This window comes from Naegleria gruberi (genome assembly GCF_000004985.1).
Source record: "Naegleria gruberi genomic scaffold NAEGRscaffold_21, whole genome shotgun sequence".
NCBI classification, from domain to species: Eukaryota; Heterolobosea; class Eutetramitea; order Acrasida; family Naegleriidae; genus Naegleria; species Naegleria gruberi.
The window spans coordinates 227,346-243,315 of NW_003163306.1; the positions used below are offsets into that span (position 1 = coordinate 227,346).

Consider the following 15,970-nt stretch of genomic DNA (forward strand, 5'->3'; position numbering starts at 1 on the left):
TTACACATTCTTGTATTAACTGAATCAAAAAAAACAACATGAAATCAAAGTCAAGCATTTCTGACTTTCTCTCAAAGAGAATACAAAAGGAACTTTACATTTTCAATTCGGATCCTCCACCTCAATGTAAAGCAAAGCCTCAGTCTGAAAGTAATTTGAAGAAGTGGTTGGCAATCATTGAAGGGCCTGAAGGAACTCCCTATCAAGGTGGTTTCTTCCATCTTTCGATTGACTTTCCCGACGATTACCCATTCAAAGGTACGTTGATTGCAAAAGCCTAAACTCACTTTTATTCTAAATAGCACCAACCATTAAATTTCTAACCAAGATTTATCATTGCAACATTTCAAAGAGAGGAAACATTTGTTTGGATACTCTGAAGGATACTTGGAATCCCTCATTAACAATCTCAAAAGTACTGTTGAGTATTCTTAGCCTTCTATCGGGTAAGTTGTTAATATAGGTTTGATTAATGATAAATATTGTAAAAGAACCTAATCCTTCCGATCCTTTGGAAGCAAAAATTGCTAAGGAATACTTGGAAAATAGAAAGCAACATGACAAGAATGCTGTTGTAAGTTAATAATGTCACATTATCTTTTGCTGATAATAATTTAGAAATATGTGGAATTATATGCCCAAGACACCTCGTTTTCAGATGAGGACGAGGATTAAATAGTTGCAAAATTATTGAAACATGTACTAATAAATAACATGATTAATGTTGAAATAATGTAATGGAAATAAGGTGAGGCAATGTTTGATCCGTTTGGACCCAGAAAGGTTGTAGTTGAATTTTTCGTAGAATTACTACTGGTACTATTGAACCAGTGTGAGCTATTTGATGTTGAATTACTGAGACTTGGTGTTGATGGACTTGGTATTGGTGTTGGGATGGGAAGAGGTATTGAACTGTTTGAGTTAATAGTCGTGTTACTATTTGTTAAAGTACAATTCGAAGCAGTACAATTGCTTGTTGAGTTGTTTACAGAAATACTTGAATTGCTATTGGTGGTCGAATTACTTGCACCATTATTACTGCTGGTTGTATTAGTGGTGTTATTCACTGTTGGTGTGTTAGTATTGTTGGAAATGGTGGTTGTATTTGTCGTGTTATTCACTGTTGGTGTGGATAGTGAGCTAGGTGTAACAACAGAGTAAGATTTTACTCCAACAGAAGGTACAACAGACTTGATGAATGATAGGTAATGAGTGGTGTTTGTATAGACACCCTTATTATTATAGGTTTGAGCCTCTCCACATCCATCATCTCCATAGCTTGACGAATATTAAGCTTAATGAATCAGTCTTACTTACCTTACAATTCCCAAGACAATAAAATCATTTGAGGAATCCACTCTGAATAATGGGCCACCACTATCTCCAGCACCTATAAAGGTCAGTAATTATAAGAAATAGAAATAACTTACAAGAGTCATGACCGTTTCCTCCTGCACAAATTTGATTTGGAGTAATCATATCAAGCAAAAGACAAACACTGACTGGGTTGACAACAACGTTTGTCTTCATCAACATTGTAGGAAGACTTGTACCAGTTGTATATCCCCAACCAGATACTGTCAATGATTTAGAACCATCAATTGGATAAGTACCTCCTTCAACCTTAGCCAACTTGACCAATGTTCCATCTACTGGAATAGATGATTGTAATTCGAGAATAGCAATATCATTTCTTGTAGTTTGCTCATCATAATTTGGATGAACTGTGATAGCCTTTCCTCTATATCTGGTACAAGTACTACATGTTCTGTCATTGGATCCTGGCAAGATGTAGACAGTCGTTGGATTATCAACAGTTGTTCCACTAACAAAACAGTGAGCTGCACTCAGGACAAAATTTGGAGCAATCAAAGAACCTCCACAATAGTGTTGCCTTGAAGATGATTGAATTGAGACGAGGAAGGGAAATTCATGGGATGAAGCTTGAGTTCCTCCAGCAATCTTTGAATCCTTGATTCCTCTCAAAATAATAGAGGCAATAGTCAAGCTTGATGGTCTATAACTTTGCTTGTAGGATTGGAAAGCAGGGGTGAAGTATCTAGTCAATTCCTTGCTGATTTGTTCCTTCTTATTAATATTGAACAAGGATGAAGCTTGCACACTCCCGATAGGATGATTCATCATTAAAAAAACACTCATCACTACAACAACCAAACAAAAGATCCTCATTGGATGGTAGTACCCTTGTGCACTGCACTTTTCAATCCTCAATTTATCCATTTTTTATGTTATTAATTGTATAATGATATTTGTTTGCTTCAGTACAGTGTACTTTTAGGCGCGGGTTTATTGGAAATGATGGAGATTGAGGTCTTTTTTCTTTGAGAATGTTGTTAAGGCAACCAACACAAACAATGCATAGAGAACTCAGTTTGCAATCTTATCATCAAATAGAATTTAGTTTGAAAGCCGATCTGTACAGTTAAAGTTCCAATTAGAATAACAAACACACAAAAAATGATGATACGAGACTTGTTGAGATTTATAATGATTATTGGAGGATTTACCATCCTCTTCTCAATATTTATGCCATTATTATTGTTAAAACCTCCTTCAATTTCGGATGGTGGAAAGGGAATCGGAACGAACAGAATTGCTACAAATATTGATATGAATAATCCAGCTTCTGTGAAGGCAATTTTAAAAGAATACAGAAAGGAACATACTCTTCCCTATTATTTTGATAGATATTTAAAAACTTTAAAAATTGATGATTTATTGGAGGATTATGCCGAGTTTCATCAAAAGCATAGGAATACCTATTGTTCATCATCGGATCAAAAAAAGGATTTTCCTTCTGTTGGAGTATTAGTATTTAGACCATGGCAAAGCAGTGGATTGGCCAATGTTATGATTGGTCTTACTTCAAGTTTTTTACTTTCCATACTTTCGGGAAGGTTGTTCTTTATTAATTGGTATGGCCACTATTATTGCAACATTCATGCCAAATCACTATTCACCAAACCACATGATAAATTTGATTGGTGGTATGAAGACTTTATGAATCCTGATAATGTCAACCAATGTTCAGTCAATTATCCTAAATTGAAAATTCCAGGTATTTATGATGATAGCTTGAAAAACTATTATGGAAATATAGAATTAACACACAGAGGAAGAGAATCAGATTACATGTTTGAACTTTTAAAATGTTTAAATATTACTGAGGAGTTTGATAATATGGGACCAATAATTGAAGTGACAAGTAATCAATACTATTTACCTCTACTCATTCAATATAATCCATTCTATCATACATTGTTAAATACCATGTTTCCTGATGCTGACATGTTTGGTCCACTCTCCAGATTTTTATATCATCCTCTTCCTTCTATTCAACACAGAGTTGATAAATACCTTACAGACCACAATATTTACATATCCAACACCTTGCTAGGAAACAAGAAACAAGGTAACACTGTCATGTACGGAATTCAAATTAGAAGAAACGAAAATGAAAAGCAAATAGACTGGTTTAGAGAAAAACACGAGAAATTCTTTTGGAAAGCTTGTAGAGATGAGCTAATTTCAAAACACAACAAAAGATTCCCAAATATGGATTATAAGATTATGGTCATTTCAGATAATGTTACAGTTGTTGAACATGCTAAAAATGAATTCGGACAAAATAGAATACTTCATTATGAAGAACAAAAACTAACCTTCTCTCGAGATGGTGAAAGTGTTGTTGGAGCCCTCATTGATTCCTGGCTCTTCAGTCATAGTCATGGATTTGTTGTGAGTAAGCATTCAACTTTTGGTAATTTGGGACACGGCAGAGCGTCCATAAAACCTTTTATTGTGTACCATTACAATAATGGCGAATCATGCACATGGTTCGCTCCTCAAACCAGTGAACCAGAATTCCATTGGTATGGAAGGCATAGGGAAATTACATCATGTAGAGCTGTGGCATTGAAGAGGAAGCGAAAGAGACAAGATTAGAAAGTTGGTGCATCAGATACAGGATATTTGGATAACCAAATTCTAATTATCTGAACGGTTAGACCAACCAATTGTACTAGCTTATTCTGTACCTTGTGCTTGATTGAATCAATACGCAATACTTGCTCTAGAAATATTAAAGCTAGCTCAGCATGTTGGATGGTTGGAAATGGTAATAGCCCATCCTCTTTAAAATAGGTATTCTCTTTTAGTATTGCAATGCAGTATAAATATATGAATTTTTGTGATGATGTCAAAATGCAAGTGTTACTGTTAGCATTTTGAGACAATCCAACATGAATACCATGGACATAGGATACATTATCTTGTGAATGAACTTGTGTAACACGTGTTTCCTTCTCAAAATCTACATATTCACTGTTGGAGAAGAATCTAACAACTGATCCTTTGCAACATGGAGCTGTTGAGCATAAATATTCTTGTCTTTCTGTGTATTGCTCTTTCCACTCGGTACATGTAGCTCCAAAGGATACCAAAACATCTCCATGATTAGAGTAGGCTTTGTTCAATTGGTGTTCCAACTCATCAATAATCTCATATTTTATGTCATCGTTCACCTCATGATTAGGTCCCCTAAAGTCCTTAATTAATTGATTCTTATAATTCAATGCTGTATAATTAAGCGATTCATCTTCATTGGAAACCTTTGATATTACAGCACAGTTATATTTCCATTGGTGTGCCCCAAATATTTGAGGAGGAACTTGAGGAACGACAACACTCTTGTGATGAAAGAAAGGAGTTTCAAGGAGAATCAAGTCTTCACCACAATGCAATAGCTCATCTACAGAAAGCTTATCATTATAAAAGCTGACACTCCCAGTCTTGGGAATGGTTCCATTCAGCAAGAGAAGAGGAGAGTATCTCCAGGACCAACCCTTTTTATCATCAAAGAGGCTTTTACACGATATTGCAAATCTGTTTGTGAGGAAGAAGGCATTCCCTTTAGGATTACACTTAATACAAGGACCAATGTATGACGAAAAGTCGATATTGGTCTCAAAATCGTTTAGTTGTGAATCTGAAACTCTTGTTTCTCCTACCAACAAGATGTTTCCTGAAGCATATCCAATCATTGGAATAAGTATTCTGTACTCCTCATCATTACTTTCGTCCATTTCATCTCCTCTTGTTGATGAATCATTGCTAGAGGTTGTGAAGCAAATAAGCATTCCTTCCTTTTTCGTCTTTCTCATTTTTAAGGCTTTTTTTGAGTTGTTATTTGATGATGATCGTAAGGCGTAATAATTCAACACGATGAAAAAATGATTAAAATTGGCTGTGTGATGGATAGTACTAAGCAATTTATTCTCTGTTTGACAATATGATGGATATATTGTGAGCAATGAGAATTCCTTCAAATTGCCAATACAATGTATCAAGAGTTGGACATTGTAAAAATCATTTACCATCCGACTGTCGTTGATGAATTACCACTATTAGAACTCAATCACAAACCAATTCTCTTTTGGATTCAAATGGTTTTTAAGACAAATGGTATTGTTACAAAAGTGAACATCTCAACTTTACAACTTGATGTTCTAATAATAACAATCATCACAAACAAAAAATGTCAAAGCTTAACATTAACTCTAGAATTACACTCAATGATGGTACCCAAATGCCAATGTAAGTTATTTTGTGATGCTATATGAATATTCATGATTTCCATCTCTTGATTAATATTAAATTTTCATGATGATCAATAATAATTGTATTTAGTATTGGATTGGGAACATGGAGATCCGAACCACAAAAAGTGAAGGAAGCTGTCATTGTTGCTATTGAATCTGGTTATAGACACATTGATTGTGCTGCTTTGTATGGCAACGAAAAGGAAATTGGAGAAGCCCTCGAAGAAGTCATCAAGAGAGGAGTTGTTAAGAGAGAAGAATTGTGGATCACCAGTAAAATTTGGAATACTCACAAGAGAGCTGCTAATGTTAGAGCTGCTTTTGAAAAGACTCTTTCCGATTTGAAACTGTATGTTTATGAATTATTATTCATAATTATTTTAATTATTATTTGATTATTATTTATTTAATTTATATTTAAATAATAACAATAGTGAATATTTGGATCAATATCTTATTCACTGGCCTATTGCTTTCGAATTTGCTGGAATTGAATTGAAGGATTATGCTTGTATTGTACCAAGAGAAGAAAGTGGAAAAATTGCCAAGGTTGACTTTGTTCCATTCAAAGAAACATGGGGTGAATTGGAAAAATTAGTTGAAGAAGGAAAAATCAAATCAATCGGAATCAGTAACTTTAGTGTCACTGATACTTGTAACTTGTATGCTGAAAATATCAAAATCAAACCAGCTGTCAACCAAATTGAAGCTCACCCATATTTCACAAACACTAGATTGATGCAAACAATGAAATCATCTCAATTCAAGGAAATCAACACTGTTGCTTATTGTCCACTAGGTAGAGGTGGTGAAAATGCTCCAATTTCTGATCCAGTTGTCATTGAAATTGCTCAAAAGTATTCCAAATCACCTGCTCAAGTTGTCATTAGATGGGCTCTCCAAAGAGGAAGCATTATCGTTCCAAAATCCGTCACACCAGAAAGAATTAAGGAAAATATCAATGTCTTTGACTTTGAATTGAACGAAGAAGATATGAATAAGATTTCAGAATTAGGAAAGAAGAGAAAGAGAGCTGTTGATCCAATCGGATCCTGGGGCATTTCAGTATTTGAAGATTAACTGTATTATTATAATAGTAGACAAATAAATGTCTACATAATATTTTCACACAACATGTTAAAGTAAAAAGTCTTTGATTCAAATAATTCGTTTAATTTTGAAATTTTGATTGAAAAAAAATGATGATGCACATTTCACGGGCAACAAATACCCATGCACCTCAACAAATTCATCAAACTCTGATGAGGACTTGTTCCTACAGAATGTTTTCGCTTCGGGTGAAAAATTGTGCTAAAAATTATAATAGACACATTATTCATTGGATAAATTGTTCGGAATATGAAAAAGTAACAATTTTAAATAACAAGAATCAACAATGCTCTTATAGGACATGCGGAATGATGAGAGATGCCAGTAGACAATCCCTTGTTGAAAAGGAAGAATCTAATGTGCTTGAAACTTTTGCAAATATTCATAATCACATTAATACTCTCGAACAAAAATTAACTTTTGAAAGTGTGGAAGAAAGAGATTTATACTTTGAAACACTTTTTAGTCTCTTGGAAAATGTTGCTAAAGGAATTGAAAAGTTGACATGGTTGCAAGGAACAAAGACTTTCAGCTCTGATGAAGAGGTTGAATTTGTTTCTCCTTTTGATGATCCATTTTCAGGAGCTGATGAATATGCACCAAAAGAAGAAAAGAGAAGTAAATTGGACAAATTGATTGAGAGAGTATTGGATGTTTTGCATAAATATGGAACTAAACCTGAATCTATTGAAAATCAAAGTAATTATGCAATGACTTTACCAACTATTGGCTTAGAAATTTATTCAATGATGAAAAGATATGCTATGGAATTTGAAAGATGTTCTGCCAACGAAATTACACCATTTTTAGAAAACGATTGTTTCTTTGCTTTTAATCAAAATGTTATGAACTACTTGTTACGTTACTTTGCAGATACTAAGGATAAAACAAATACCCTTATCATTCTGAAAGATATGCAACAAATGCAACTTGGAGCCAATGTAGTTACCTATAATATTCTTATTAGATATGCACTTCTTGGAGAAGATAAGGGTCAAGCAGTCAAACTTGCCAAATATATGAAACAACAAGGACTTGAAATTGATCAACAAACCAAAGATTTGCTCCGACAACACAGATTAATGTAAAAAAAAGTAAAAACTCTTTTTATCTAGCTAGACTCTTCATCATCACTTTCCTCTGTAGATGCTTTATCAACCAAGTCACCAAAGACCTTCTTTATCTTTGGTTCAGTGGACTGAGAAACGATTTCTTTAACTTTTTCAGAGGAGAGTAATTCCTTCAAAATGTGGAACGTATTATCCAAAAATTTGTAACATCCCTCAAATGCCAAAATTCCCATTATGACAACATTGGATTTTTCTGAGGACAATAATTTTTCAATAAAAATGAAATCAAACCAAGGTAAACCATGTTCAATACAAGTATCAAAAGTGGCGTAATTATCCAAGACCATTTGTAGAAGAATTTTCTCTTCCTTTTCATTTTCTAGCTCAATATAAGAAAGCATGTATAAGGCTGATAGTACAGAGTTTGAAACTAGAACTAGATCATCAATTTTAGTTTCAATATATGATAAAATAGAGGCTGGTGTCACTGTTTCTGAAACAATTGGTAAAGAAGTAGGATCTCTAGAGAGAATGGCACAAGCTTCAATCAGTACAGAATAGCATTCACCTTGCCTTTCCGTCTCTTTTGCAACTCTATCAAAAAGAGAAGCAATTAAAGTAGACATGGTTTGTCTATTCTTCTTCTTATTGAACCATTCATTGATTTTCTTTCCTGTATCGGAGAGAATAATATTTCTCAAAAGGTAAAGGAAATCAGGGAGTGAAACTTGTTCATTTTCAATAGCAGACATGAGGTCAATATTTTGAATAACAATACTCTTTTTGCTTCTACTTGTAATATTTGTAAAAACTGAAATAATAAGAGCATAATTCATAGTATAATTGTTTGCTACAGCAGAGTTATAGGCTGTCAGTAAGTTCTTAATGACCTTTTCAGAGGCATCACACAAGTGTGACAGGTATTCTTCATCTTCATAAGTTACATGGTACATGATTGGTATGAGGAATTCATTGATGTATTCAACAGTTTCTTCGGATTGTGGTTTGGTAAGGTTGAATAGTTTTTCAATCATAATTTCCTTCGGAAATCTGTCATGAAGTTGAGCCAAGAATTTTGGTTTTTGAATCTTTCCTTGGGACCTCTTCACAACAAGAGCCAAAATCTCTTCTTCCAATTGTTTTCCTCCAATTTCTTCTTGTTCCTTATAGTTGGATTTTCTCTTGTTGGTAGAAATACGTGATGAGGTTCTGAGTGATTCTGGTGGTTCTTTTCTTTTCCTTGTACGTGATGGGGTTCCTTCATCAAATACTTGGCTACTATTTGATGGTTTTGTTGGTGTTAATGATAAAGCCTACAAAATTATTAAATTGTATATGGTGATGATGATGATGAATTGATTATTAATAGAGGTGGCATCATATAATATTATAACATTGTGGATTCATGTTCATTGTTGTTGTTGTTGGTGTATACTTACAATGGTTTGCTTTAAGCCTAGAGTTTCCAACAATTGTTGATTTCTATTAATTTTTTCTTGTCTCAATCTTTCATATTCGAGAGCTTGTTTTTTGGTTTCCTCATCATCCGATTCACTACCTTCATCATATGATGATGCATCATCAGCCTCATCCTCTTGTTGTTGTGGATTTTTGCTTGGCTGTTCTTCTTTTTCGCTCATTTTTATTGGTTCCTAACCGTTAACAATATATTTGATTTTAAAAAAATATTTTAAAAAATTATTAAAAACAGAACAAATACAAAGGTGAAGGGAGTAATAATTTTGTTGGTTTAAAATTGATGTGGATTTCCGATCTGAAAGGATGATATTGAGTACTTTATCATGCCTTCCTTTTCATGAAAATCTAATTAATATCTTCCCATGATTGAATTTGTTGAATGTTCATACTAGACCCTAACAAGTGTCAAATGGGAACGAGCAATGTTCTATTGATTGCTTGCTATTCGTAAAGCAGTAGAATTTTTATTCACCAATTACAATTCAGCTCTTCCTTAAATTAGTCTTCCAATTATGGGTAAAGAAAATAAGTGTTTCCTTTGATATTAATTATTTTCTAGAAGAATTGAATTAATTTCTATTAGACATTACAAAATTGTGTAATTGATAACATTGGATTAAACCTTTCCTCTCAAAAATTGTAACAATTCCAAACTCTTCAAGAAACCAAGATTGAAAAAATGTCTCTACAATTTGGCAGCACCTTGCTGTTTGCTGTTCTGATCATCTTTCTCACCTACTACAATCAATCTCGTTTGCCATCAAATTTACCAGTGCCAAACAGTATTGGTGCACCTGTTGATTATTTATTTAGAGAGGATCGAGCATTGAAAACTCTCGGCATTCTCTCCACTACTATCGGACCAAAAGTTGTTGGTACTCTGCAAGAGAAACAAGCTTTTGAATTTGTTAGAGATGAATTGAGTACGATTGTACATAGTGAATGGAAAATGAAATTGGAAAATTGTGATGAGATGAATGTGAATGTTAATGGTCAGGATGAAGAGTTTGGATTAAAGAGGTTTATTAGAAAGGAGGGAAATATTAATAGTATGAAAATCAAGAGATGTCAACTTGTTGGGAATAATCATAAGATTACCCTTGATCAACAATTTATTTCTGGTATGTGTATTTATTTGGTTTGTGGTCAATTATAATTAATTGATCAGGTGATGGATACATTGATATTTTGAAGAGAAAACTGTTTACTTCCTACCAAAATTTGACTAATTTAATTGTTAGAATTGATCCAAATCAAGATAGATCGGATAATCATGGTTTATTGGTGTCAAGCCACTTTGACAGTGGTGTGTCTTCACCTGGATTCTATGATGATGGTATTCCTGTTGTTTGTATGATTGAATCATTTAGAAATATTGTGAAAATGATTAGAGATGGAAAGTTAGAATTGAAAAGAAGTGTTATTTTCTTGTTTAATGGTGCTGAAGAAACTGGACTATTGGGAGCTGAATCATTCATGTATCATCCATATTCTAGGGATGTAAAATACTTTTTAAATTTAGAGGCTGCAGGATCTGGTGGAAAAGAGGTTGCTTTCCAAATAGCTACAGAATTCTTGGCTAGACATTTCGCCAAGTCAACAGTGAGGGCTAGTGGAAATGTCATAGCTCAAGATATTTTCCAATCAAATATTATTCCATCAGCAACTGATTATCATGTATATTCTTCATTTGGAATGCAAGGAATTGATGTTTCATTCTACAAGAATGGTTATGTTTATCATACATCAAAGGATTCTTCATCTTCTTATGAAAAGGGATCTATTCAGCATATGGGTGATAATGTCCAATCATTTGTAACCCACTTCTCAAATATCACTGAAAATGACTCTGATCCAAAGACAAACTTTGTCTATTTTGATCTTTTTGGATTCAATATGAATGTTTTTGACATCAATACTCTCAGACTGATTAACGTTTCAGTCATTGTAATATCTATTACTCTGTTAATTATTCCATTGATCAAAGGAGGTGCCGTAGCCTTGTACCATAGAGTGTTGGCCTTATTTTTAATATTCCTCTTTTTACTATTTGCTATTGGAATTAATATTACTTTAACAATTGGATTAATGAGATTGGGATACGATATGCTCTATTTTGCCTATCACCCAATGTTCTCTTTGGTTCTTTATGGATCAGTAGTAGTGACAACCTTCACTCTTGGTTTTTGGACAACCAACAAGTTTATCATTGCCTTATCCACTGAAATCATGGCAGAATCAATTCTAATTCTCTACACTTGTATTTTGACACTTTTCACAATTTTCAACATTGCTTCTGGATATCTTTTCTTGGCTGTCACAATATTCTTATTATTGGGCACTTATTTCAACAAGGTTTACCTTGATTTTTCCTTGATAGGATTGGCATTTTTGAGTCCTATTTTGAACCAAGTTATTGACATGTTTATTCCAATTACTGGAAGACTTGGAAAGGCCGTTCAAGTTGATTATATTGCCCTTATGTTGTGTAGCATTGCTGTATTCTTAATATTGACAACATTGTTACCAGTTCTTGTTAGACAAATCTCTGGAAAAACTGTTTTACTATTAATTTTGGGAACTATCATCACCTATGCATATCTTATTTTGGGTAATAATGGCAAAGCATTTACCGAGGCACATCCAAAGAGAACTTCTATACAACATACCTTCTTAATGGCAAGTAATAATTTGAATGATTGGGAGCAGCTCTCTCAATATATTATGATTGCAGGAGCAGATTCATCTAAGGAGGAGGAAATAACTGATGTGTTGGGCAAGAGATTTAATTTTGAAAGAAGTCATGACACTTTAGAACCACAAGTTGTCAGAAGTGTAATTAATCCAAGAACTCACAAGAAGCCATATCTTATTACCGAAACTACAGATAGTTTACCACGTTATATTACCCCTAAAATTTTCATTACAAACAAGGTCCATGAAAAAGGAAGAATTGAGTTTAGTATCCTCTTCCATGAAAAGATTTATCATAGTGGAATATTCCTCTATTCAGATCATGAGATTGTAGAGTCATCATTCGATACCAATACATCATTCGGAAGAGTTGTTCAAACAAATACTGATTCTCAATATGAGTTTGAATATAACTTTTGGGCATTATTTGGATACAATAGAGATAGCTCTTTAATGAACCAAAATCAAAAATCTTTCAAGTTTTGGATTGAGTTCAAGCAAAATCCACAAAAAGATTTCAAATTGCGAGTTACACTCAAGAATACCTTCCTCGCAAATACATATTCTCTTGCAGAGTTGGAGACAGAGTTAGAGTCACTCCCTTGGTCTGAACATATTTCTACAACCCATTCTGTCATGGATTTCCAAATTAATTAGACACAGAATAACGTGAATAAACTCACTAAATGGGTTGAAGAACAATTATCTAAAAGCGAATTCTAATGGCACCACTCTAATTTTACAACGTGTTTTATTTGTATTAATAACTGACAAAACGTGCTGTGGCAAAGTAGTTTTTTAAACAACCTAACACAAATTTACGTTAAAGAAGAATTACAAAAGAAATGGACAACAAGAACCATCTTGAATTCCTGGAAAAGCACCAATTGCTAGACAAAATCCGTAATGAAATGGGCTCAGAAAAAGCCTTCACTGCATTTCTGGAGAGTGTACGGAAATCGTATGGTCTTGGGAAGGAACTATTCGATGAATTCATCTCCACTCCTGATACCAAGTATGCTCATGCAAGATTTATTCTCTGCAAACATTTATTCAATCCCCATATTAAGGCCACTAATTATATTGGGTACTTGAGAGAGAATAATCTTGTTAGTAATATGCGAGATGTATTGGATAGAATTGAAAGATCTTTTAAAGGACCCTCACTAGCAAATGAAAAGAAATTTGTTCTCTTCCTTGATGGAGACAATCTTTCCAACTTGTTAACATTCAAGAAATTGAAAGAATTGTCATTTAAAGTACAGTTTCATGTCTGTCTCTTCCTCACTAAGGACATTATCAATGACTCCATGATGGGATATGAACATGAAGAGTGGCTTTCCATCATTTACTCTGAAACAAGGGAGAGGGATGCTGCTGATAATTGTATAACCTTTTTGATGGGCAGAGTAGATTCTAAACTTGACAGGATGGATTGTGACTTTATTCTAGTCACTCGTGATCACTTTTACAGAGAAATGATATCACAATTCGAAAAGTATTTCGATCGTCAATGCCATCATTCCAACACCATGGATGGATTGGAAGAGTTGCTCGAGAACAATGAAACATGTTTGAGAAAAAGACCAAGATCTCTCTCCTCATCAACAGTGACAGAAGCAATTCCTCTCCATTCTGTTGAGATTATGAAACTAGATCAGAAAGACCTTTCTCCCGAGTTTCTGATAGACTTCTTTAAAAAATTCTGGTTAGGAAGTGGTAAATCACAAGCATCCTTACGATTAATGTGTTTGGAGAAGTTGGTTGCATCGAGATTGTTTGTTTTGCAGAAGAATAATACCCGCTTCGATATGATACTTTTAGATTACTACTCCTCATTTATAGACTGTAGTGCCATTTGCAATTTCGCAATAAGGGTGAACCAAAACGTAGCGCCAATCCATATTTTCTCCATTTCCACCAGATTTGGAGAAAATGGAGATTCTCCACTAATTCAACAACACACTAACTACTACCATCAAAATATCATAGAGATTGATACTGAGAAATCACAGTTACAATCTCAAAAACAATTCTCTCTCTTTGACACTGCATTTATTCTTGAGATGCATGATGGAATCAATGTTTATGTCACATCTAATTGATGAGAGATTGAAAGTTGTTAATAAAGTGTTTTTCTTTATAAAAACTGTAACTGTTTTTGATACTGAACATTTCAAAATGTTTAAAACACTCATTTTTGAATAAAGTCCAAAAAATATTTGATCATGATTTTCATTATCCATTACAATAAATCTGATTGTGAAATTTCTAATTTCACATTGGCAACTATCTTTTTAGATCTTAAAAATTCGCACAGTTTTCTAGAGTTGACTTTATTTGCAGTAGTTTTTCCAAAAAGTCGAAAATTTAAATGGCCGCAATTCCGTTGGTCAATTGGATAAATTGGGTAAAAAACAAGTCATTCAAAATCTTTGCAAATTATTCATCCATTCTCATAGATTCTATCAAGCTTGCTCAGAAAATTGTCGTAAAAAAAGTGTCAACAAATACCGCCGGGGCTGTTTTGTGCAAAAACCACAACACATCATTTCCTAATTGTTTCCAATTTTGATATTAGACTTTAAAACCTACCACCATCAATAACATCAAAGAACCATCATATAAAGAAAACACTATATTGTTAATCAGATTGCTTATCAATATGTTGGTCAATTCGTCGTCTCCATCTTCGGTTCATCCACACAGTAAACTTTTAAATTCATCATCCTCTTCGAGTAATAATAATAACATGACGATTTCTAACAAATCTGCAGTGGCGAGTCAACCTGTATTCATTAATACTACTTCAACTTCATATTCTGCCTCCTATACGAATCTAAAACAACAACAATCGGCACCAATTTCAATGGCTAACACCACAAATAATAATAGCAAACATATTACGAGACAATCCTCCACTCTAACTTCTTATTCATCCTCCAATAATATCAACAACAACAGCAACAATACAAAGATTATCAATTCAAAGCCCGTTCTGCAGATCAACTCTACAAATTTTGGCGACAAACTCGCACATAATGTTATTCATCAAACAGAAACATTTAAAACAATACCCAACAACACTAATTATTCCCAAATCAATCCAAAAACTCTTTATAGCACCGATTACAATATTCAGTCAACCAGTAACAGTCCACCACTGGCTAACAAGGCAGGCACCTCCAAACACAGTAATATTCAAAGCTGTGTGCACCATCAACAACCAAACACTATTTCAAATACAGTGACAAACTCCACCGCACAAAATATCAATAATATTAATAGACAAGTCAGGAGTACAAGTAATGGAAGTGATGTCCTTCCATTGAATCTTGGTGTTAACACAATGAGAACAAATAGCAGCAATGGTCAACATATTAGGGGGCTTGCAATAAGTACTTCCTCACTAACAACAAACTCCTCAACCAAACTACCTCCTCTTTCCCTTCATCGATTGGAAAAATCTACCTCTGAGTCATCATTGGAAAATTTACATAATCACCACCATCAACATGGTGCTGAACCAGCAACACCAAGAGTTGTTAATCTTGACAAGTATTTTAAATTTGCTCAACTAATTATGGACGAGGAGGCATGTGAGGTTTTTCTTGAATTTTTGAGAAGGAAACGAAATGAAGAAAACTTGGAGTTTATTCTTCAAGTTTCTGCTCTTAAAAAGATTCCAACACTAAGTCATGGATATGCTATTGAAATTTTGCAAAGAATTCGTTCTGATTTTCTAACTAACGGCGCCAGTACGAACTGAATGTTAGCAAACATGTCAAATCACTCTCGATTGACAGGATTGATCGCTGTTTACAACAATCAATGCCATCAAGTCATTCTTCACTCAATTTTGCCAGTTCTCCTGTTGATTCTCTTATCCAATCCTCTTCGCCATCTACTGTTTCGACTCTAACTTATTCAACAACAGCCAATTCTGTGGACAACTCATACGATTCTCCAAGTTTAATATCCTCTTCCTTTTCCTCA

At 33.9% G+C, this 15,970-nt stretch overlaps 10 protein-coding genes across 10 annotated transcripts; 7 read left to right on the top strand and 3 right to left on the bottom strand.

The window, feature by feature from the left end:
• Nucleotides 1-38: 38 nt before the first annotated feature.
• NAEGRDRAFT_33339 (uncharacterized protein) lies at nucleotides 39-583 on the top strand (the record flags this gene model as incomplete). Its single annotated transcript, XM_002677660.1, has 3 exons — nucleotides 39-258; nucleotides 303-446; nucleotides 492-583. 3 exons carry the CDS (start codon nucleotides 39-41, stop codon nucleotides 581-583), a joined length of 456 nt encoding a protein of 151 aa, XP_002677706.1.
• Nucleotides 584-671: 88 nt separating this feature from the next.
• On the bottom strand, nucleotides 672-2,142 carry NAEGRDRAFT_67046 (uncharacterized protein; the record flags this gene model as incomplete). The annotated part of the gene is made up of 3 exons (XM_002677757.1): nucleotides 672-1,278; nucleotides 1,318-1,390; nucleotides 1,431-2,142. 3 exons carry the CDS (start codon nucleotides 2,140-2,142, stop codon nucleotides 672-674), a joined length of 1,392 nt encoding a protein of 463 aa, XP_002677803.1.
• Nucleotides 2,143-2,478: 336 nt separating this feature from the next.
• NAEGRDRAFT_67047 (uncharacterized protein) lies at nucleotides 2,479-3,966 on the top strand (the record flags this gene model as incomplete). Its single annotated transcript, XM_002677661.1, has 1 exon — nucleotides 2,479-3,966. The coding sequence occupies one exon, from the start codon at nucleotides 2,479-2,481 to the stop codon at nucleotides 3,964-3,966; it is 1,488 nt and encodes a 495-aa protein (XP_002677707.1).
• On the bottom strand, nucleotides 3,963-5,159 carry NAEGRDRAFT_48741 (uncharacterized protein; the record flags this gene model as incomplete). The annotated part of the gene is made up of 1 exon (XM_002677758.1): nucleotides 3,963-5,159. The coding sequence occupies one exon, from the start codon at nucleotides 5,157-5,159 to the stop codon at nucleotides 3,963-3,965; it is 1,197 nt and encodes a 398-aa protein (XP_002677804.1).
• A 398-nt stretch (nucleotides 5,160-5,557) lies between these two features.
• On the top strand, nucleotides 5,558-6,701 carry NAEGRDRAFT_60591 (uncharacterized protein; the record flags this gene model as incomplete). The annotated part of the gene is made up of 3 exons (XM_002677662.1): nucleotides 5,558-5,616; nucleotides 5,710-5,970; nucleotides 6,056-6,701. The coding sequence occupies 3 exons, from the start codon at nucleotides 5,558-5,560 to the stop codon at nucleotides 6,699-6,701; spliced, it is 966 nt and encodes a 321-aa protein (XP_002677708.1).
• A 338-nt stretch (nucleotides 6,702-7,039) lies between these two features.
• Nucleotides 7,040-7,819, top strand: NAEGRDRAFT_48743 (uncharacterized protein; the record flags this gene model as incomplete). The annotated part of the gene is made up of 1 exon (XM_002677663.1): nucleotides 7,040-7,819. One exon carries the CDS (start codon nucleotides 7,040-7,042, stop codon nucleotides 7,817-7,819), a length of 780 nt encoding a protein of 259 aa, XP_002677709.1.
• Nucleotides 7,820-7,821: 2 nt separating this feature from the next.
• NAEGRDRAFT_79570 (uncharacterized protein) lies at nucleotides 7,822-9,442 on the bottom strand. Its single transcript, XM_002677759.1, has 2 exons — nucleotides 9,241-9,442; nucleotides 7,822-9,114 (listed from the first exon to the last, which is right to left on the bottom strand). Exons 1-2 carry the CDS (start codon nucleotides 9,439-9,441, stop codon nucleotides 7,843-7,845), a joined length of 1,473 nt encoding a protein of 490 aa, XP_002677805.1. The 5' UTR covers nucleotide 9,442; the 3' UTR covers nucleotides 7,822-7,842.
• A 517-nt stretch (nucleotides 9,443-9,959) lies between these two features.
• NAEGRDRAFT_67052 (uncharacterized protein) lies at nucleotides 9,960-12,631 on the top strand (the record flags this gene model as incomplete). Its single annotated transcript, XM_002677664.1, has 2 exons — nucleotides 9,960-10,401; nucleotides 10,449-12,631. The coding sequence occupies 2 exons, from the start codon at nucleotides 9,960-9,962 to the stop codon at nucleotides 12,629-12,631; spliced, it is 2,625 nt and encodes an 874-aa protein (XP_002677710.1).
• Nucleotides 12,632-12,819: 188 nt separating this feature from the next.
• NAEGRDRAFT_48746 (uncharacterized protein) lies at nucleotides 12,820-14,079 on the top strand (the record flags this gene model as incomplete). Its single annotated transcript, XM_002677665.1, has 1 exon — nucleotides 12,820-14,079. The coding sequence occupies one exon, from the start codon at nucleotides 12,820-12,822 to the stop codon at nucleotides 14,077-14,079; it is 1,260 nt and encodes a 419-aa protein (XP_002677711.1).
• Nucleotides 14,080-14,639: 560 nt separating this feature from the next.
• Nucleotides 14,640-15,942, top strand: NAEGRDRAFT_79571 (uncharacterized protein; the record flags this gene model as incomplete). Its single annotated transcript, XM_002677666.1, has 1 exon — nucleotides 14,640-15,942. One exon carries the CDS (start codon nucleotides 14,640-14,642, stop codon nucleotides 15,741-15,743), a length of 1,104 nt encoding a protein of 367 aa, XP_002677712.1. The 3' UTR covers nucleotides 15,744-15,942.
• Nucleotides 15,943-15,970: the final 28 nt, after the last annotated feature.